Genomic DNA, 21872 nt, shown 5'->3' with positions numbered 1-21872 from the left:
GGCAGACCAGCTCCCTACAAAGTTTTCGGGAAAGGGGCTCAGAGCAGGCAAGCCATGCGCCCGAGAGCACTCAGCCTGGGGACCAAAGCTGGATGGCAGCCAGTGACCTGCGCTGCCCTGGGTCAGCCTAGGACGCAGGAGTGGGGGGAGGGCCCGTGGTCTCCATCTGCTACCCGCCCCGGAGGTTCCCCCATCCCCACACTGTCCCAGGCTCTTAGAAGTCAGATGTGGACTCTGCAAAGTCTCTGCATGGGAAAGGCCCCCTCACTCTCTCTGAGCCTCAGTTTCCTCCTACAGATAATGGGATAATAACTGCTCTCACTCCAGCCCCAAGAGTGCTCTACAATCTCGTCATTACACCTAGCGTTCAGTGGGGCTGGTAGCAGCCCAGGCATTGTCTCTCCTCGCCCCAGCCTTCCCTGGCTCAGCTCCGCCTCCGGTGACCCGCAGGCTCTCCTGACAAGGACAGAGGAGAAACACCCTCCCAGCCTGCTCGCCTCAAATCCCAGCACCCTGGGCCCGAGCCGCAGGTGCTAAGCCCTGGTTTTCCTCGATGCATTCACAGACAAGTACCATCACAGCCAGTGCCTAGGCAGGGCGGTCTGGGCGTGGGCACAGAACCACCCTGCTCTCTGGGCACGCACGGTGGCGGAGGGAAGAGCCCAGCTCCACCGCTCACCAGCTGTGTGACCTTGGGCAAGTAACACCACCTCTCTGAGCTTCACTTTTTTCATCTGTAAAAAGCAGAGAATCGTGCTCCTACCTCACAGGGTTAAGTGAAACATGGCACATAAGGCCCTCCCCACAGTGCCTGGGACAAGGTCAAGAAGCACTTGCTACCCTGGCTCAGTTGGTTGGAGCATCATCCTGTAGCCAAAAGACTGTGGATTCGATTGCCGGTCAGGGCATATACCTAGGTTGTGGGTTCGAGCCCCAGCCTGGGTGCATAGGATCCCTGGTCCAGGTGCATGCAGAGGCAACAGATAGATGTTTCTCTTTCTCCCTTCCTCTCTCTAAAAGCAATGAAAAAAAAAACATCCTTGCCCTGGCTGGTGTGGCTCAGTGGATTGAACACTGGCCTGTGAACCGAAAGGTCGCCAATTCGGTTCCCAGTCAGGGCACGCGCCTGGGTTGCAGGCCAGGCCCCCAGATGAGGGTGTGTGAGATTGATATATCTCTCATACACTGACGTTTCTTTCTTTCCCTCTCTTTCTCCCTCCCTTCCCCATTCTCTAAAAGTAAATAAAGAACATCTTTTAAAAAATGTTCTCGAGTGAGCATAAAAAAATAATGAAAGATAAAAAAAAGAAGTGCTTGCTGTCACGACTGCTGAGCGCTTGCTTATCTTCTCCCAGACACTCCCTGCCCAGCCAAGCCTCCACTAAAGGGTGCACTGTAACCCCTCCCTGAGATGAGGAAACTGGGTCTGCAGACCATGCGGGGCTTGTGTTAAAAACAAGACAACAGAAACCAAGACATAATGACAGCTGCAGCTCTCCCGGAAATGGCATGTTACCCCAGTCAGGCCGGAGTCACCGGGTCAGCCCCTGCTACCGCCACAGGCACGCGGTAACCAGCCTGGCACTAACAAGCCGCTTTTCTTGCTTTTTTGCGCAGTAACTTCCTTGCTCCCGCCCCTCTGCCCATAAAGTCTGTCATCTGGCACAGCCCCTCAGAGCTCCTGTCTGTGTGCTGGACCGGATGCTGCCCAATGGATGAATCACTGAATGAGGCCAGGAAGAGCCTTAACGTGCACTCAGTTGAATTTTGGTTTTCAACACTTGCTGAGTGTCAAAGCTCATGCTGTTTGATGACTTCGTGCCCCACTCCCATGCTGCAAGAGAAAGGACCTTCCAGGGTGGCGGCCCCTCGTTCCAGCAGCCTGGGCATGCGGATCTGGGTGACCCCCGAGCAGCCAGCCCTGGGAAGCTGTGTGGGGGATGTGAGCTGGGATGGGGGACCCTGCATACGTCACTTCTCCCTTCCGAGTCCCTCCAGGCTTGGGTCCTTACAGGCTGCTCTGTATGCAGTTGCAGAAAGGACCTCAAACTGCCACCTCTGTCCCTACAAGTGCTGTGAGCCTCTCAGCACTCTCCCCAGCCCAGGAGGCTCTCGGGGACAGCCAGGGGGTCTCTAGGGAGATGGTGTAAGATTGGAGGTGTGAGGTAGAAGAACTGTAACAGCAGCTTGCGTGTATTGAGTGACCACCTGTAGGGCAGTGGGTGTCCCCAGAGAACTGGGACCGCCCTTATAGGGGCATCTTACTCAGTGGTCACTACTCTGGTAGGCACTGGGAGAGGCGAGGGCAGGACCCAAGCAAGGCACAGGGACCCCTGGCCAAGAGGGTCTTTGCAGAGAGTCTGTCACAGCTGGGACTGAGAGCTGCCAGCCCGCTGTGCTGGGGACCACAAACTCGTCCAAGGACAGAGCTCTGGACTGTGTCCCCCAGAGCTCTCCTGGCCACCCCACCCCCAGAGGCGGGCCATAGTACCGGTCTCTGTGGGCTCCGTTCCCCTCACCCCGTGTCCTCTTTCCGTCTCTTCCATTATGGGACGGTCTCTTTCCATCGCTGTCCTCATATCTCTTTTATTTACTACAGCTCTATGTCTGTCTGTGACCCTCTCTGGCGATTGCTATCCTTTGGTACCCGGCTCTCTGTTTGACAGTCTGTGTCTCTGAAGATCCCATCTGTACGTCTGTCTGTCTCTCCCTGGCCCCTGGCCTTCCCGGCCAGCCCTGCCTCTTTCCGGACCCCAGATTTCCCACCGGTGGCCATTTGGGCGGGAGGGCCAGGGCGCGTCCTCTGGCAGCCGCGTGGCCCCGGGGTCCCCGCCCCGCCCTGCCCAGCACGGGGCACGCCCTAGACGCTTCTATATAAAGCGGCGCTGTCTCAGCCCGGCGCTGGGTCGCAGCCCTGCAGTCGGTAAGCCCCCGCCTGGTCCCTGCCACCCACCGAGCCCCGCCGAGCCTCCGTCACCTGCCAGGTACCCCCGCTCCTGCCCACGCCCGCGGAAACCCAGGGAGGGGAGCTACGGGGGCAGGAGCCGCGAGCACTGGGACCTTGAGCGCCAGAGCGCCCAGCGGGCGACACTACCCGCCCCCACAAACCGACGCAGGGACCGCCCCCACCCCCTGCTGGACGGGCTGAGTGCCTGGACCCCCAGAGCTGCAGGGCGGAAGCGAGCTCGGGGTGCAGGGCCCATGGGTCAGGGCAGCAGAAATCCCTCCGCCTCCTTGGGATGGGGGTGGGGGTGGGGATGGGGAAGCCTCCGGCACTTCCTGGCACAGACAACAGAGAAGCGCTGCGGGGGCCCACCTGTCCACCCCTAAAGTCTTAGGGGCTGGGCAGTGGGGTAGAGACCTGGCTGCCCTGACTCCCTCCTTTGTCTCTCTCCCTCTGCCTCTGCCATCGGGCTCTTAGCCTCTCCCCACCTGTAAGATGGTGAGTCTCCTCTGGTTCCTCTCCCAAAATGCCCAAGTCCCCCAGCAGAAAGAGGGCCCAGCGGGCAGCCCCTGCCCCGCTTCCCCCCCCCCCCCAAGCCTAGCCTGCCCTGGGCTGCCCTGCACACACCTCAGACTCATAACCAGCTGCTCATGCCCTCCCCCACCTTGGCTCCTCCCCGTCCTGGGTCAGGGGACAGGAGAGACGGCCACTGTGATCAGGCACTGTCTCCCCCTGAGCCCCGGGAGGTGGGAGCTGTTGGCCTCCTTGGGCACGCATTCACTCTTCCATATTTACTGAGCACGTACTGTGATTGGCACCATTCTAGGTCTGGGGACGTGGCAATGAACCCAGTCTGGGCTCTCAGGGAACTTGCCTTCTAAGGGAGAGCCCCAAGGCTCAGAGGCTGGCCCTGGGGAGCTGGGATTCCAGCCCAGGTCTGGGCCCTCTGCCCTCCTGGCCGCTTGCAGTATACTGTCTCCCAGTGACTGAGGTGACGCTCTTAGTCCAAGGTTCTTCAGCACCCAAGGGTGAGACACGCAGGCACCCAACACCCACAAGACCCAAAGAAACCTCAAGCCTTGTCCCACATGGCCCAGCTGGTCCCCTGGAGGAGGAGCCCACCCATGTTCACACTAAGCCTCTGAGCAGCCCCATGGGGGAGTCCGCCAGATGCAGAGAGGGTCAGGAATACAAGATTTCATCTGTGACCCAGAACATCTGAGAAGAAGGGCATCAGCCTCTCCCCTCCCAATGCCTAGCACAGGGCTGGGAGCAAAGCGGGTCTTTGAGACCAACCCGGGGATTACAAGGAACAGATTCACCTACACATTCAGGTCTCAGCAGAACTCCATGCTGGGAGATGGGTCACCAAGGCCACAGAGAGAAATGAGCAGCCGTCCGAGAGTGATTGCTTGGTTATTCCGTTCATTTATTCTGTCAACAAACAGTGACTGAGCAGCTCCAGTGTGCCGGGCACCGTTTCAGGTGCCAGGGCTGCCTTGAAGAACGAAACAGACAAAAACCTCTGCCCCTGGGAACCAAGCTAGGGCAGACCCTGGTGTGTGTGTGGGGGGCAGCAGTGGTCCAGCCAGCAGGACCCCTGCCCTGGGGGCAATGCACACATAGTCGACGAAGCACTCCCACCTACATGTTCCCAGTTCAACCTCATCCTCTCCTGGCTCTTGGGACAGGGTCTGCCCCGAACATAACCGACGGTTAGGAGAATGGGTGCCTATTCCCTTGGGTGATCTAAGGTGCCCCTTGACCACCCTGCCCAATACCTACCACTTCTGCCCCACCCCATGCCCCCAGCTTTCCTTGGATCCGCTGGGTCCCAAGTGGGACTGCCCCCTGGGCTCCAAGGACCTGGAGGATGAGGAGGGCCCATGGGGAGGAGGCTCTGGCCAGCCGCCTCCAGACCACTTCCCTGGCTCCTGGCGCCTCGACGTGGGCCTGGACTGCAAGGGCTCCCCTGAAGGGGCAGAGGCGCGGGCCTGGACTACCTACTACTACAGCCTCCTGCAGAGCTGTCTGCAGCAAGCTGGCCTTCCGGAGACCCAGGACCGCAGCCAGGTGCCCCGAACAGGTGCCCAAGGGCTCCACGGAGGGGGAACCCCTGGGCTGAGGGAGGGGCCCACAGCCCTTTCCCCAGACTCTGGCTAGGTCTGAAGCCAGGTGAATACAGGTGGGCATTGTTTGCAAGGGCCTCTGGCACCAGTCAAATCGGAGGTCAAGGCTCCCCTCCCCCCCAGGAGATCCAGCCCTGGAATTCACAACCCTTGTTCTGTAGAGACAAAGCTTTTGTAGAAATGCCTTGGGAGCTGCAGTAGAGGCAGCCAGCAGTTGGGGCCCAAGACTCCTCCTCTGCTTTACCGATTTTACATACCAGGTGGCCACCAAGGTCTAGAATACACGAGGAATCACAGCCTCAGCTGCACTGGACAGACTGGGAAGCCGAGGGGCAGAGACCCCTCCTCCCACTGCACAGAGGCCACAGGTCCCACAGAGAGTCGGTGAGAGTCAGGCTAGAGCCCTGGTCTCCGGTCACCCAGCCTCCAGTGCCTTCCAGACCGGCTTCGGAGATAAGGGGGCTAGCCTCCCAGGGTTGGGCAGGGCAGCACCTTCCTCTTCTCCCTCCAACTTCTCCTCTGTTCCCTTAACTCTTCTCATCCATACCTAGAAGGGCCATGGGGGCCGGGAAAGGTGGGCAGAAAGACAAGGGGAGCCCCGGTGAGCCTGGCGATGTTCTCTTCCCCCAGGCAGCCCTGGGGCAGAGGTGACCTTGTGCATCCTGGGACCCCCCAGCACCTTTCTGTCTGTGCTGCTGGAGGGCGGTGTCCAGAGTCCGGGTGAGTGCGTGCCCAAGCTCCCCACCCCCTCCCACAGAAACAGCAGCCCTGCCCTGGCCCAGCCACATCCCAAAATACCCGCTGATTCTGGCAACTGCCTGCATTCCAGGGGACTGGCTTCCAAGCTCTAAGCGAGGGTGGGTTCTGGGAGCAGCTGTCCCCCACTACACAGGGGCCCCGGGCCAAAGGTGGAGGGCAGGGGCCATAAAGCCTTTCCCCGGCCAGCAAGCCTCCCTGCTCTGCCCACAGGAAACATGCTTCTCTGCTTGTCCCCTGCGTGGCTGACGAAGGTGCCAGCACTGGGGCGGGCAGGAGAGGCGGCCCTGCTGGTCTCCAAGGCAGTGAGCTTCCACCCAGGGGGCCTGACTTTCCTGGATGACTTTGTACCCCAGCGCCAAGCCACCTACTTCCTGGCAGGCCTGGGACCCAGGCCTGGCCTGGGTCAGGAAGCAGCTGAGCTCGCTCGCGACCTCACCTGCCCTACGGGAGCTTCAGCAGAGCTGGCCAGGCTGCTGGAGGACCGGCTGCTGACGAGGCAGTTACTGGCCCGGCGGGGCGGCGTGGCTGTGCCGGCCACCCTGGCTTTCACCTACAAGCCGCCCACACTGCTCCAGGGAGGGGATGCCAGCCTGGGGCTGCGGCTGGTGGAGCTGAGTGGCAAGGAGGGTCAGGAGACACTGGTGAAGGAGGAGGTCGGGGCCTTTCTGCACTCTGAAGTCCTGGGTGATGCCCTGCAGGTAACAGGCTCCTGCCCCCAGATCTGTGCACATGCCAGCAGGACGGGGCCCATGGAGGGTTACCAAGTCCTGCTGGGAAATTATCCCCAACTTTGTGCCCACCTCTCTGTGGCAGTCCCCTGCCTTCTTCCCTGTTTACTCATTGGCTCCTACGATGTGACACCTCTTCCTGCAGTTACAGCGGGTGGTGAGGAAGCCCCTTCCCCTTCCTGTTGTTGCAGGTGGCCATCAAGCTCAGCGGCTGGCGCTGGCGGGGGCGGCAGGCCCTGCGTGTGCACCCACGAGCAGAGGTGGGCACGGTGGTGGATGCAGTGCTGGCATTGCTGGAGAAACTGGAGGAGGAGGAGAGTGTCTTAGTGGAGGCCGTGTGCCCACCTGCCCGGCTGCCCTTCCCAGGTGAGAGCCACCTGAGCCAGCCAGGGGTGGGAGCTCAGCCTGGCCTCCTGGCTGCTGTGTGCCGAACTCAGGCCACCCCGTCTTCCTCCAGGCAGTCCCCCAGCTGGCCCTGAGCTGGCTGTGCGGATCTGTGCCCTGGTGTGTCGGACACAGGGTGACAGGCCCCTGTTGAGTAAGGTAAGCGTGGACAAAATCTTTGAAGGGGAATCTTGGTTGCCTCTGTGGGGACTCCTGGGTCTGACACTTGTCCCCTCCCCTTCAACCCTTCCTGCACCCCTCCCACCTCAGGAGCCTTGACTGATACCCCTTGCTCGGGCCCATGGCTCAGGGCTGAATACTCTGCCCAGGGAGCTCTTGCCTGCAGAAGAGGCTGACCCAGGGTTCCTGATAAACCTCCAGTGCCTGGAGCCCTTTAGGAGGAGCCTGCAAGCTGGGGAGCTTAGGAAGGCTTGGGGACCCTCTTGGGTGTACAGCTCTGGGCCAAGCTCAGAAGGAGAGACTCAGTCCTGGGGCACATCAGGCGGGCACTGGCCCCCAGGGCTGCAGGAGTAGAAGCCAACGTGCCTGGAGCCCTCAGGGAGCAGAGACCCCCAACTGGGCCTGGAAAGCTGGGGGGAATCCCCCAGGTGTCTAGGGACCAGATGGGCAGTGGCAGCGGAGGTGGTGTGCAATGTAAGTGACATTGGAGAACAGGGCGTCTTGAATGTCCAGAGGGGTCTGGCCTGGACCTTGGCACAGGGAGAGGCGTGCATGCACGGGTGGGGGGCAGTCCTGGGAGGACTCCTCCTGCGCAGTCCCCTGAACCACACCTTGCCCAGGTGGTGTGCGCCGCCGGCCGCGGGGACCGGCCCCTGCGGCACCAGAACTCTTTGCCGCGGACGCTAGAGGTGGTGCTGGCCCAGTGCGGCCTGGGCGAGGCGGCCCAGGTGGCTGTCGTGCGGCGGTGCGTCAAGGCGGCCGCTGAGGCTGCGCTGGCCGCCGTGCTGGCCCTGGAGGCCCGGCTGAGCGCCGAGCAGCGTGGTGGGCGTCTGGCCGGCACGGACTTCCTCGGTGAGTGCGGGCGGCCCGGGCCAGAGGCTGGGGTCGGGCGGCAGGGGGGCAAGGGTCGGGTAGAGCAAAGCCCGAGGGTGGTCTGCGCTGAACCCATGGCCCTGCCCGGCCCAGGCGTGGACTTCGCGCTGACGGTGGCGGGTGGCGCGCTGACCCCGGTGGCCCTGGAGCTGAATAGCGGCCTGTGCCTGGAGGCGTGCGGCGCGCTCGAGGGGCTGTGGGCGGCCCCGCGCTCGAGATCGGCGACCGAGGAGGCGGCGGCCGCCACGCCGCTCGTGGAGACCATGCTGCGGCGTTCCGCCCGCAGCCTCATGGAGGGGAAGCACCTGCTGGTGGTCGGCGCGGGAGGGGTCAGCAAGAAGTTCGTGTGGGAGGCGGCACGCGACTACGGGCTGAAGGTGGGCGGGGCGCGGGGCGGAGCCAGGCCCAAGGACGGGTCTGAGTGGTGGAGGCGGGGCCAGGGGTGGGGCTCGCTTGAGGGCGGGGCCAGTATCACTAGGGGCGGGGTCTGCGCGAGGCGGTCTCGCCGGGGCCGCCCCCTGGGCCAGGTTAGAAATCTGAACTCTGGCCCCTGGACCAATGGTGTCCCAACCAGTTTTTTTTTAAATTTAATTGAATTTAATCTTTTTGTGATAAAGGAAAGGGGTCTTTATTTAAAAGCAGTCACTTAAGCCTATCAAGTCACAGCTTTAATTACTTAAGCCTATCAATTAAGGCTAACCTCTGACACCTGGGTTCTCCTAGCCTTTCCCCGGTTAGTTTCTGTAGGGTTAGTTTACAAACTAAACAACATAATACACAAAACTACACATTCCGGAAGAGCGGCAGGCTTCTGCCCGAGAGCCTGTTCCCTCCGAACACCCAAAGAATAACCCTGCCGCCCTCTGCCAGGCCAGCCCGACCCTCGGCTGTGCCTGGAGTCCCTTCCCATCCAAAATACCATCCGTTGGGAAACGCAGGCAGCTGCAACACAATCATCCAGGCATCCTCGAAGGAGAAAAGCCCGAGAGCCAAAGAAGGCAAGCCTGAGAGCCCAAGTCAGGGCCAGAGTCTGAGAGAGAGCCAGCTTAGGAGCCAGAAAAGCTCCTGTCCTAGCCAGTTTTAAGCAGAGCCCAGGACAGACAGGCTGGAGGGGCAGGGGCAGCGTTTACGATTAATGCCAGAATCCAGGTTTTGAATGCCAGGCTAAGGAGCCTGGCCCTATCCTGCAGAAAGGTCAGGCGCTTCCTTTGAGGTTGAATTCCTGAGGGCATGGAGGAGTAAGCTTGGGAGCACCTTACAGATCCCAAATCACGTTCACAGCAGTGGTCTTGTTACAGAATCTGGAGCCATGCAGGCAGAGTAGAGATTCTTATCCTAATTGAACAGATAAGAAAATGGGGACCAAATGTCTAGGCTCTTTCTCGTCCCAGTCTATCACAGTGGCCTCCTCTCCCCTCTCCCACAGTACAACACCCCCTTGGCAACCCTCCCCTCCAGCCATTCCTCTGCTTCTTCGTTTCCTGCCTTTACACTGCATTCATCTGGACTGTCCCCTCACACTGCCAAGTGTTACAGGGCAGTCAGCCACCCTCCCCACCTTCTTCAGGGGCTGCCTCTGTCCTGGGTACCAGCTGCTTTGTGTCTGTTCCCCCAGCGGGCAGTGAGCTTTGGAGGTGCCCCACTGGATTCCCCTGTGGGCACCTCCCACTATCAGAACTCATTGGATAAATGATGACCAAGAGCATAATGCCCAAAGACACCAGACCAGCTGTCCCAAGCCCCCGAACGGGTGGCTTCCTACAAGCCCTGGCCAGAGACGGCTGCCTATGGGAAGGAACCCACCTGCTCTCCCCACCCCTCCCCTCTGCCTTCTCCCTCCTGGCTGGCTCTTATGCAGCTTCCAGCTTAAGCACTGCCTCCTCCAGAATGCCTTCTCTCCCCTCCAGGCTGGATTAAATGTCCCACCTCTGCACCTCCTGGTTATTTAATCATCAACAAATATTCTTTGATCACTTAATATTGATGAACCTGTCTCCCCTGAGGGCCAAGACCACCTTTTAGGCCCTATGCTGTGTCCTCAGCACCCCACACAGGCTAATCTGAGTGTGTTGCCCTCCTGTGGTTTCTGCAGCTGCACCTCGTGGAGTCAGACCCGAACCACTTTGCGTCCCAGCTGGTGCAGACCTTCATCCACTTTGACGTGACGGAGCACCAGCGGGATGAGGAGAACGCGCGGCTGCTGGCAGAGCTGGTGCGGGCACGCGGGCTGCAGCTGGATGGCTGCTTCTCCTACTGGGATGACTGCCTGGTGCTCACAGCCTTGCTCTGCCAGGAGCTGGGTCTGCCCTGCAGCCCCCCGGCTGCCATGCGCCTGGCGAAGCAGAAGAGCCGCACCCAACTGCATCTGTTGCGCTGCCAAGGCCCGCCCTGGCCTGCGCCCTCCCTCCATGCTGTGCCTTGCTGCCCGCTGGAGAGTGAGGCCGACGTGGAGAGGGCTGTCCGCCAGGTGCCCCTGCCAGGCGTCATGAAGCTGGAGTTTGGAGCGGGTGCAGTGGGCGTGCGGCTGGTGGAGGATGCACCGCAGTGCCACCAGCACTTTTCCAGGATCGCCCATGACCTGCAGGGTGAGGCAGATCACCCTGGCATCGGGCTGGGCTGGGGCAACTCCATGCTGCTGATGGAGTTCCTTGAGGGCACCGAGCATGATGTGGACCTGGTGGTGTTCGGTGGGAGGTTGCTGGCTGCCTTTGTCTCTGACAATGGCCCCACACGGTTGCCTGGCTTTACTGAGACGGCAGCCTGCATGCCCACCGGGCTGGCTCCGGAGCAGGAGGCGCAGCTGGTTCAGGCCGCCTTCCGCTGCTGCCTGGGCTGTGGGCTGCTGGATGGGGTCTTCAATGTGGAGCTCAAGCTGACCAGGACTGGGCCTCGGCTCATCGAGATCAACCCCCGCATGGGTGGCTTCTACCTGCGAGACTGGATCCTGGAGCTCTATGGTGTGGACCTTCTGCTGGCTGCTGCTATGGTGGCCTGCGGCCTGAGGCCTGCCTTGCCCACCCACCCACGGGCCAGTGGCCACCTGGTGGGTGTCACTGGCCTGGTGTCCCAGCACCTGCAGGTGCTGAGTACCACTGCCAGCCAGGAGGCTCTGCAGGCTCTTCATGACCAGGGCCTGCTGCGTTTCAATCAGTTTGCATCTTTAGAGGAGGTCCGGGTGCCTGGCGAGTATGAGGAGCCCTACTGCAGTGTGGCCTGTGCTGGGCCCAGCCTGGCCGAGGCCCGCCTCCGCCTGCTGGGCCTCTGCCAGGGCCTGGGCATCGATGGGCCCCACTACCCTGTTGCTCATTTCCTGTCCCACTTCAAATAGCACTGGGACCAGGGATCAGGGGCCGAGTGCTGGAGGGGGCGCTGTGGTGCCTTCTGCTTCCTGATCCTCTCCTGGCCTCTCTTCCCATAGCCCTTCCCCAGCGCTGGCCTCAGGCCTCCTGGGCTTCAGGGCCACAGTAAAAAGTAACTGGGGGGCTGCTGGGGCCCCTTGCCCTCCCCAGAGCTCCAGTCCAGCCTTCAGCTGCCCTTGGAGAAGCGGCAACAGCTGTGTACAAACACACACACACACACGCACACACACCCACACCACCCCACCCACAGGGTGCTGGGAATGGGCCCAAACCTAGCCCATCCTCCCCACCCTTCCAAGCATCTCTCTCTTTCTGCCATCTATAGGAGAGAACCTGGCAGACCCCTGCCTGGCCTTGGACAAATCCCAAGAAAGCCTGAGACTACACCCCACCCTCTTACTCCCACAACCTCATTTAACAAATTCCAGGACAGTTCTAGAGTCTGCTGACAACTGCTGGCAGTGCCCCACCTGCCTCATTTGACCTGAGCAGTAGAGGCAGGTGACCTGGGGCCAGCAGTTACCATTTACCCTCCAAGTAGACAAGACTGTCTCATTCTACAGACAAGGAAACAGGCTCAAAGAGGAAAAACCATGGCCTCAAGGTCGTATCACAGTGGGTGGAATGTTGAGGGACAAGATGTAGGGCCCAGGTTCCTGCTTCTCCGGTCTTACACACCCATAGTTTCTAGGCCTTGCTCACCTCCTTGCCCTCATTCATAGGTGGCCCTGACACGTGATCACCTCCCTCATGCACCAGGTACCTTCTCTACGAGGCTTAGATGCTTTGGCTTCTGGTGTACACCTAACTAGCACCGGCAGAAGAGAGTCTACACTCCCTAATCCAGGCGAGACTGCTTTAAGAACTCCACAAGTATCGCTCTCCAAATAAAGGCTTAAGGACTACTGAAATGTCCAGAATCTGGGATAGGTTCTTGCGCCTTGGACAGCACCTCTCAGCCTCAGCTTGATGGCAGTGGGGAAGGGAGGAGGGAGAGGTGGTTAGGGAATCCTCATAGCAACGAGTAGCTAAGGATAAGTGCCACACTGGCCAGGCCTTTGGGTTGACCTTCTGTGGGAGCCTGCCAGGGGCATCAGGATCCAAACCTGAGGACCTCCTGAGGGTGGAATTACAACCAGAGGGCCACATCCAACCACAGAACCCTCCTCCAGCCCGGAGACCCCTGAGAGCCCTGAGATCTGTCCATCTGAATTTATGTCTACTCATCCAAGGCCTCATCTGGTCCAAATTCAACCCCACAGAGCCCCATCCAACAAGAATCCATGCCCAAATCTCAAGTCCCAGACTAAGTTTGGTGTGTTCATTTATTCATTCTTTTAACAAAGTTTTATTAAGCACCTATTCTGTACCAGGTAGCCAGATTATTAAATGTGCTTAAATTGGCAACGGAGCAAATTCCAATACAAGCCCATATTTACAGGTGGATCAACGAGACAAATCTTTTCTGGCAGGAACCTGGCAACAAAGCCCAGCGGTAAGCCGGGCACGAAGCAGTCACCCAGTAAATGCTCTGACCTGCAGGTACCTCGAGCACAGAGGCACGTTAGGGAGACGCTGATGCAGCCGCCTCCCTTTCAGGGGCGAACAGAGGAGACGCGATGGCTGGCCTGTCGCCGTTCAGCCCGCCTGGCAGCGAAAGGCTCAACAAAGCTGGGAATTGCGTTCACACTCACACCGGTATCCGCTTCTTACTGCGCCCCATTCAAACGCGACCTCTCTCCGAGAGCCAAGGTGGGAGGGAGCCTTCCAGGCTGCCGCTATCCGGTACCGCTCCCCGGGAGCTGCGCTTGGAAGACGAGCGTTTCGACAAAAAGATCCCGCAGGTGTGGGCACTCGGGCACTGAAACTACAACTCCCGAGAGGCCTCGCGACGGACGCCATATCCTCTCGCCAGGCTAAGCGGCCGGCTCCAGGGAGGGCGCGTCTCGTGCGTCATCGGCGCGCGCGGCCGCCGTCTCAGTGACGTTCGGCCCCGGGCCCCGGCTGTCAGTCCCAGCGCGGCCAGGCACGGGCCGAGGGGCCCGCGGGGCCGGCGCCGGCATGGCGGCCGTGTTTGACCTGGACCTGGAGACAGAGGAAGACAGCGAGGGCGAGGGCGAGCCAGAGTTCCCCGCGGTGAGTGGTCCGCCCGGGCGCGGCTCGATCCCGAAGCCGGTCTCATCACCCTGGCAAGGGGGATCGCCTCGGCTTCCCCCACCCGGGTAGACCTGCTCCTGACCCCCACCTTTCTCAGATCCCGGCCCCTATTAAGCTCCTACCCCACCCTCACCCCGACCTGCCTTCCAGGGCCGTAGCCCTTCCCCGGATCCTCCCTTTTCTGCCCTCGCCCTCTCCTCCCCAGGCCTGGCCCGTCCCCTGCCGGCTCCCATTCCTGACCGCCTCTTCTCCTGGGCCAAGCAGCCCAGCTTGTGCGGGAGGGGTCCTGGCACCTCCCTTACCTCTTACCCCTCGGTTTCTCACAGGACGTGTGTCCCCTTGCCGAGTTGAGGGCGGCTGGCCTGGAGTGAGTGAGGGTCGGGATCGGGGAGGAGCGACGGGCTTGGGGAAGGGAACCGGGGGGTAGGGAGCCTTCCCCCATTGACTCCTGTGTCCGCAGGCCTGTAGGACACTATGAGGAGGTGGAGCTGACTGAGACCAGTGTGAACCCGGGCCCTGAGCACATTGGGCCCCACTGTTTCGAGCTGCTGCGAGTGCTGGGCAAGGGGGGCTATGGCAAGGTACCGGCCCCCCCTCCTTCCTCACTGGCCTCACAACAAAGGACTCTCAGAACAAACTATACTTGCAAATCAGGAGAGCGGGGACCGAACTCAGATACAAACATTGGGAGGGAAGGGCAGATGCTCTCAGTCCGACTGGAAATCTTTACTGCCCCACCCTCGGGTGGGTGTCAGCCTCTTGGTCTCAGTGTATCAGGGAGGGGGCCTTTCGAGGATGGGGTGTGGAGAGGGAAGTCGATCCTGTCTCCCCTGCCCTACAGGTGTTCCAGGTGCGAAAGGTGCAGGGCACCAACCTGGGCAAAATATACGCCATGAAAGTCCTGAGGAAGGTGAGTCATTTGTGCAGCCAGCGACTCTTCCCTGAGTGGCTGCCACTCCCGATGCACCACGCCTGGTGGAGGAGACACTCCCTGTTTGGGCATTTGTCGTCTGTTGTGATTACAGTCGCGTGCCGCTGGAGGAGGGCACACACTCTGAGCAGCGCATTGTCAGGCAATTTCGGCACCGCAGAGGCACCTGCACAAACCCGGGGCTCTAGCCTGCTGCGCACCTGGGCCATGTGGCAGAGCCCGCTGCTCCTGGGCTATAAGCCTGTGCGGCGCATAACTGCACATACAAAACAGCATGAGATTAAATCAAGCACAAGAGAGAGCATTGCAGGCCAGAGATGCCGTAAACATGAGATGCATGTGGTCGTTGCCGGTGTAACACGGCACTGTTTTATAGCAGAGGGTTTCCTTTGGGAGAGGTGTTGGGATTCTTTTAATTTTTTTAATTATATTTTATTGATTATGCTATTACAGTTGTACCAATTTTTTCCCCTTTGCCCCCCTCCACCTGGTACCCCATTTCCTCCAGTAATCCCCCTCCTCTTAGTTCATGTCCGTGAGTCATGCATGTAAGTTCTTTTGTCGCAGGTGGCCACAGGTAACCGGGTTCTTGGTGATTGTGGTCAAAGAATTGAATGAAACACACAGAGAGTTTATAACAGAAAGAGAGAGAGCAGATTTATTGAGTGATAGTACACTCCACAGAACATGGGAGCCGGCCAGCTCCGGACAGAGATTGACCTCAGGGGCTGGAGGGATTCTATTCTTATAGGGCAGATATTTCCTGGCTGGTTTTGGCAGGCTTTTATTGTGCACGTACAAGTAGTTATATTACTTTTTTATTTTTATTTTTATTTATTTTTAGAGAGACGGGGAGGGAGAGAAACATCAATGTGTGGTTGCCTCTCACGTGCCCCCAACTGGGGACCTGGCCTGCAACCTAAGTATGTGCCCTGACTGGGAATCAAACTGGCAACCTTTCAGTTCATAGGCTAGCCCTCAATCCACTGACTTATACCCGCCAGGGCTCAATAAAATATACTTAAAATAACCTCTCGTTACCTTTAACCTTTGGCATTTTATTTTATTGTATTTTTAAAAACATTTTATTATTTATTTATTTTTAGAAAGAGGGGAAGGAAGAGAGAAATAGAGGGAAAGAAACATGAATGTGTGGTTGCCTTTCACACACACCCAACGGGGGACCTAGGCCTGCAACCCAGGCCTTGTGCCCTGACTGGGAATCGAACCAGCGACCCTTTGGTTCACAGGCTGGTACTCAGTCCACTGAGCTACACCAGCCAAGGCTTAACCTTTGGCGTTTTAATTATGATGTATGTTGGTGTGATCCTCTTTGGGTCCATCTTGTTTGGGACACTCAGTCCTTCCTGGATTTGAATATCTATTTCCTTCACCAAATTAGGGAAGTTTTCTTTCGGTATCTTTTCAAATAAGTTTTCAATTTCTTGCTTTTCCTCTTCTTCTGGCATCCCTAAGATTCATAAAATGTCCAAGAGGCTCCTTAGCCTCTTCTCATTTTTTTGAATTCTTTTTTCTTCTTGCTGGTCTGATTTAATGCTTTTTTTCCCTTATGCTCCAAATCGTTGATTTGATTCTTGGCTTCATCCCCACCACTGGTTCCCTGTAGGTTTTTCTTTATTTCACTTAATGTAAACTTCATTTATGCCTGGGTCTTTTTTATGCTGCTAAAGTACCCAGTGAGTTCCTGCAGCATCCTGATAACTAGTGTTTTGAACTTTACATCTGATAGGTTGCTTGTCTCCATTTCATTTAGTTCTTTTTCTGGAGTTTGGTTCTGATTTTTCATTTGGGCCATGTTTCTTTGTCTCTTCATTTTGGAAGCCTCCCTGTGTTTGTTTCTGTGTATTAGGTAGAGCTGCTTTGACTGCCTGTCTCGGCAGCGCGGCCTGTTGTAGAAAAGCACACCTGTAAGCTGTGTGGGGCGGAGCCTTAGGTAACCAGCAGGGTGGTGCCACCTGTGTCACTGCTCTGTGGCTCTGTGGGGGGGGAGGGTGTGAAGAGGGGACAGTGCTGCTGCCTGGCCTCTGGGGTTTTGCCCAGGAGAAAGCTGTCCCCCGGCACTTGCCCTGATGCCAGTCACTCCACTTCCTCATATGTCACTGGTGCCCTTCCAGCTGCTGCCCCGGTGCTGAATCCCAGAGGGGGTGGGTCTGTCGCAGGCCCTTTAAGAGGAATCTCCTGTGAGTCCCGTAGTTTATTCTGTGGCCCCAAGCCCCACTGGTTTTTACAGCCAGAAGTATTTGGGGACTTCCCTCCCTGGTGCTGGAACCCTGGGCTGGGTGGTCTGGTCTGGGGCTGGGATCCCTCACTCTCAAGGTGTCCCTCCTGATTTTTATGCACCACAGGTGGCTGTGGGACTGCCCGTTCCACGTCCCTGCACCTCTTCACCCCACTCTGCATTTCCACCCTCCTGCCCACCTGGAGGAGTGTGGCTTCTTAAACTCTTTGGTTGTCGGACTTCCATGCAGCTCGATTTTGTGGTGTTTCTGGGTGGTAATTGTTCTGTCGCCAAGTTGTCATTTTTCCTGCAGTCGTGCGAGGCAGCGAGGCGTGTTTACCGCCCCCTCCACCTTAGGCAGCGTCTCACCAGCTTACAGCAAACGTTTTTGTAAGTAGAAAGGGTACACTCTAGGGACAAAAGTGCCCTGGCTGCCGTGGCTCAGTGGACTGAGTGTCCGCTTATGAACCGAAAGGGCGCTGGTTCAATTCCCAGTCCGGGCTCGTGCCTGGGTTGTGGGCCAGGTCCCCAGTTGGGGGCATGCAGGAGGCAACCAGGCAATGTTTCTGTCCCTCTTTTCCCTCCGTCCCCCTCTCTAAAAATAAATAAATAAAATCTTTTTTAAAGAGAAAAAAGTGTCTGATAGTACACGCGTAAGGCAGTAACGCAGGCGTTTGTTATCATTAACAAGCCCTAACTACGGACATAATTGTACGTGCCTCACTCTCTCGCAGCCGCAGGGCTGCCGGCTAGTTGGCGCCCGCACCGCCACGGCGGGGCGCGGAACGCGTGGCGCTAGGGCTTGACCTCGTCACTAGGAGATAGGAACCTTTAGCTTCAGTATGATCCACGGGACCACTGTCGTACGTGTGGTCTGTCGTTGGCCTAAACATCGTTACGCAGCACATGACTGTATATAGTTTTTGCGGCGATTACCCATCACGGGCCATTTTGCCCCCCGGGGGACGTTTGGCAGTGCCTGAATGCATCGTGGACTCAAGACCAGAGAGGGGTGCTGATGGCACCCAGTGGATAGAGAGGCCAGGGGCGCTGCTAAAGACCCCACAGTGCACAAAGCAGCCTCCGCACCAAGGGCTGCTCTGTTGGAGACGGCGGCCGCGCCGGGGGTGGGGGGCGCTGGGGCGGTGGGAATGGTGACCTCTGCGCCGGAGGGTGAGCCGACCCCTGGGCAGGATGATTGGCGACAGCAGCAGCGTTAGGGAGAAATAGTGGGGTGACAGAGGGCGGCTGAAAGATGATGGCGGCGGGGACTGAGGGGGGCCCCAGGCACCCGCCTTCTAACCAGTCCCTGCCTTTCCAGGCCAAAATTGCGCGCAACGCCAAGGACACGGCACACACGCGGGCTGAGCGGAACATTCTGGAGTCCGTGAAGCACCCCTTTATTGTGGAACTGGCCTATGCCTTCCAGACCGGCGGCAAACTCTACCTCATCCTCGAGTGCCTCAGTGGTATGGGGGGGCCCAGCTGGGGGTGTGGGCGGGGCGTGGGCGGGACCCGGGAACAGCACGCGAAGCTCTGGGGGCTCTGGGGAAGCCTGGCGAGGTGTGGTGGGTAGCGCGGCTGGGGGGCCCCCACCCCCACCCCTCCATCTGTCTGTCTGTCCATCCCGTCATTCATTCATTCAGCAAACATCTGTCCAGCGCCTAGCGTGTCCTCATCTGTGTGGGGGGTGGACGGAAGCGGTGGCAGTTTGTTTAGAGGTCTAAGGGTTGTCTGTCCATTTCCACTGTCCCTTCATGCCCTGTGCCTCCCTCCTGTGTGTCCTGCATCCATTCAGCTCCCACAGCCAGCTGGGTCACTGCCTGCCGGGACTCCATCCTCTCCACTCTCCCGGGGGTTGTGGGGGGAGGTGCGGCCCTGACTTAACTCCGGCTCACCCCCTCCTAGTGTCTCCTCTGCTAACCCCCAGGCCCCGGGTCTCAGAGCCCGGCTCTGCTCCCTGCGCTCTTCCTCAGAACCCTGTGACTGCCCCGAAGAAGCCTGGCCTCCAGGGCTGGGCCCCTCCCCCGGGCCTCCTGTTTGCCATGGAGCAGCCCAGGCCTGCTTTTCCCACCTGCCCGACCTGTCCCAGATGAGCCCTGTGAGCTCCCTTCCCTGGGCTCCGTCTCAGCCTCCCCTGAGGTCCCACTGCTACCACAGACTTTGTCCCCTCCCTTTGGGGTTAATGTGCCCTCCTTTGTCTCCTCTGGGAGATATTTTTGGGTCAAGCTCTCAGAGCTGTGGCTTCAGTCTGGCACACCTGTCTCCTATCAGACTGAGCCTCCTGAGGGCAATGGCTGGGTCTCTTTATCTCTGTCCCCAGCGTCACCCAGCGCAGGGCCAGGCACCGAGTAGGCGTCGGTAGATGTTTGCTGAATTGAATTGAACCCCCGCGGCAGCTCTGTGAGGCAGGTAGGGCGGGAATTGCGAGTCCCACTCTCCCCAAGAAGAAACCGAGACTTGGAGAGCAGAGGAGCTCGGTCCCGGCCCACAGCTGCTGACGTGTCTGTGTTGCAGGTGGTGAGCTCTTCACGCACTTGGAGCGCGAGGGCATCTTCCTGGAAGACGCCGCCTGGTGGGTGTTGCCACCTGTCTCTCCCGGGGGGCCCCAGGGACCCGCCATCGCCCTTACCCCATCCTGTCTCTGCAGTTTCTACCTGGGGGAGATCACACTGGCCCTGGGCCACCTCCACTCCCAAGGCATCATCTACCGGGACCTCAAACCCGAGAACATCATGCTCAACAGCCAGGGTGCGCGCGTGCAGCTGTACTTGCCGGGTCGGAACCTGCGGGGCGGGCTGAGGGGCCCCGTGGGCTGGCCAGGGGTCCCTGACCACCACCACCACCGTTCTCCCTCAGGCCACATCAAGCTGACAGACTTCGGGCTCTGCAAGGAGTCAATTCATGAGGGCGTCGTCACCCACACCTTCTGTGGCACCATTGAGTACATGTAAGGGGCAGCTGGCTGGGCCCAGGGGTCGGGAGGTCAGCCAGGAAGGGCCCTGTCCAACTAATGGCTCCACCTGGCCCCCAGGGCCCCCGAGATTCTGATGCGCAGCGGCCACAACCGGGCGGTGGACTGGTGGAGCCTGGGGGCCCTGATGTACGACATGCTCACTGGATCGGCAAGTCCAGCCTCCGGGGAGGGCGGGGACCGGGCGGGAGCAGGTCCTTCTCCCAGGCAGGGGCAGGGAGGCCCAAAAGGCTCCTCTCACCCTCTGCCTCCTCCAGCCACCCTTCACTGCAGAGAACCGGAAGAAAACCATGGACAAGATCATCAAAGGGAAGCTGCCGCTGCCCCCCTACCTCACCCCGGACGCTCGGGACCTCGTCAAAAAGGTGGGCTCCCTCCTGCCCTTGGGCTGGCCCCTGTCTCTTCTCCCAGGCTCTGCATGGGTTCCTGGTTGCCTCTGGGTCGTGGGGAGCCAGAGCCCCCTCTGGCTGTGCAGTGTGCCTTTGGGATGGAGGGGCACTGGCTCGGGGGTCCCAGACGTGGAGCTCGGGCTTGGCTCTGACACAGCAGCTAGGACCCCGACCCGTCCTTGGTCTGAGAGCTCACCTGCCAACTGTTCCCGATGAGCTAGCTGCTCGTCCATGAAAATGGCGATTGGGCCCAAGTTTAGTGGGAGCCCCACTAAAGCGCCCTGGGGTGCTGCCAGCAACCACGTGCCTTTGGGAAGGCTTCGTGGAGGACTAAACCTTGGGGGTCTGGGGGTGTTGGTAGGTGGAAACCACACCCCAGAGGCCTTCGCCCCCTACTCTCCTTCCCCTCTCCCTTCTCCCCGCACCCCCAGCCAGCCCCTGGGAACAGGGGGACACACAAGCAGAACCTGTGCCCCAGCCCCTCACTCTGCCCTTGTCTTGCAGCTTCTGAAGCGGAATCCCAGCCAGCGGATTGGGGGTGGCCCAGGGGATGCTGCCGATGTGCAGGTGGGTCTAGGACCACCATGAGGGTGGGGGGCAAGGGCAAAGAGTTACTGAGGAAGCCAAGGGGGTGAACTGTTTGCATGTTTGGGGGTCTTCTACCCACAGAGGCACCCCTTTTTCCGGCACATAAATTGGGGTGATCTTCTGGCCCGCCACGTGGACCCCCCTTTCAGGCCCTGTCTGGTGAGTGGAGGTCCCGTTGGTCCACTCTCGGGGGAGAACCCCTGTCTTGGACGCCCCTTGACCTCTCCCCACCTGGGTCTGCCCGCAGCAGTCGGAGGAAGATGTGAGCCAGTTTGACACCCGCTTCACGCGGCAGACACCTGTGGACAGTCCGGACGACTCCGCCCTCAGTGAGAGCGCCAACCAGGCCTTCCTGGTGCGGTCTAGGGGGCGTGAGGGTTTTGGGGACACGGGCGGGGGTTGTGGCTCCGGAGCAGTGGGCGCTGAGCAGCACCCGGCCTGCCTCTAACCCCAGGGCTTCACGTACGTGGCGCCCTCCGTCCTGGACAGCATCAGGGAGGGCTTCTCCTTCCAGCCCAAGCTGCGCTCCCCCAGGCGCCTCAACAGCAGCCCCCGGACCCCCATCAGGTACCTCAGGGCAGAGGAAGCCTATGGCCGGGGCCCGAGGCCAGTTCTAGGGCCGGCCCGGGGCTGCCTGGCTGGGTCTCAGCCAGCGTTCGCCTCAGTTCCCCACCCACCACGGGGATGCCTGGGTGGGCACCTGACCTCAGCCTGTGCACCCACGTGTCAGTAGGTGCTGACTCTGCCTTGGCTTCCCCTGCAGCCCCCTGAAGTTCTCACCCTTTGAGGGGTTCCAGCCCAGCCCCGGACCACCAGAGCCCATGGAGCCTCCTCTACCGCCTCTCGTGCCGCCACCGCCACCGCCACCCTCGAGCACTGTCCCCCTCCCCATCCGGCCTCCCTCAGGGACCAAGAAGTCCAAGAGGGGCCGTGCGCGCCCTGGGCGCTAGGACAGCGGGACGAGGACAGCCCTCGAGGCTCCTCCCTGCAGGCCGTGAGGGCGGCAGGACCCTGCGGTGCCCCGGGCACAGGAGAGCCGGTGTCTGTTGGGGGTGGCTGTGCCCCTGGCTCACGCACACGAAGGGCAGGGCTGGCCGCCGACCACGGCTGCAGGTGGCGGCCTCTGCAGCCGACTTGGCCCTTGCAGAATTAAAGTGTCTGATCATGGCACCAACCTGGCTCTTCCTTGGGTCATCTGGGGGCAGGAGTGGGCAGGGCCATGCCAGAGGAACCCCTGC

At 59.8% G+C, this 21872-nt stretch overlaps 2 protein-coding genes across 7 annotated transcripts; both read left to right on the top strand.

Moving 5' to 3' along the window:
* Positions 1-2888: 2888 nt before the first annotated feature.
* On the top strand, positions 2889-12267 carry CARNS1 (carnosine synthase 1). 6 transcript variants are annotated; one of them, XM_090257656.1, is made up of 11 exons: positions 2896-2984; positions 3422-3442; positions 4757-5030; positions 5704-5793; positions 6043-6530; positions 6752-6926; positions 7018-7103; positions 7745-7976; positions 8091-8374; positions 10090-11040; positions 12079-12267. In XM_090257656.1, the coding sequence occupies exons 2-11, from the start codon at positions 3440-3442 to the stop codon at positions 12166-12168; spliced, it is 2673 nt and encodes an 890-aa protein (XP_090113782.1). In that variant the 5' UTR covers positions 2896-2984; positions 3422-3439; the 3' UTR covers positions 12169-12267. The 6 variants fall into 6 exon arrangements, with proteins under 6 accessions (XP_090113776.1, XP_090113782.1, XP_090113767.1 ...); XM_090257650.1 differs by lacking the exon at positions 12079-12267 and having other exon boundaries at positions 2889-2923; positions 10090-11578; XM_090257641.1 differs by lacking the exon at positions 12079-12267 and having other exon boundaries at positions 10090-11578.
* Positions 12268-13323: 1056 nt separating this feature from the next.
* RPS6KB2 (ribosomal protein S6 kinase B2) lies at positions 13324-21804 on the top strand. The gene is made up of 15 exons (XM_090257740.1): positions 13324-13492; positions 13840-13880; positions 13974-14094; positions 14355-14423; positions 18005-18152; positions 19201-19258; positions 19334-19434; positions 19543-19633; positions 19718-19808; positions 19915-20022; positions 20551-20613; positions 20716-20793; positions 20882-20989; positions 21089-21201; positions 21398-21804. Exons 1-15 carry the CDS (start codon positions 13418-13420, stop codon positions 21582-21584), a joined length of 1452 nt encoding a protein of 483 aa, XP_090113866.1. The 5' UTR covers positions 13324-13417; the 3' UTR covers positions 21585-21804.
* The last annotated feature ends 68 nt before the right edge of the window (positions 21805-21872 follow it).

This window comes from Furipterus horrens, unplaced genomic scaffold (assembly GCF_987537825.1).
Source record: "Furipterus horrens unplaced genomic scaffold, mFurHor1.1.pri manual_scaffold_2, whole genome shotgun sequence".
NCBI classification, from domain to species: Eukaryota; Metazoa; Chordata; class Mammalia; order Chiroptera; family Furipteridae; genus Furipterus; species Furipterus horrens.
The sequence above is the reverse complement of the archived record's forward strand: the minus strand, read 5'-3'. Positions and strand labels throughout refer to the sequence as shown.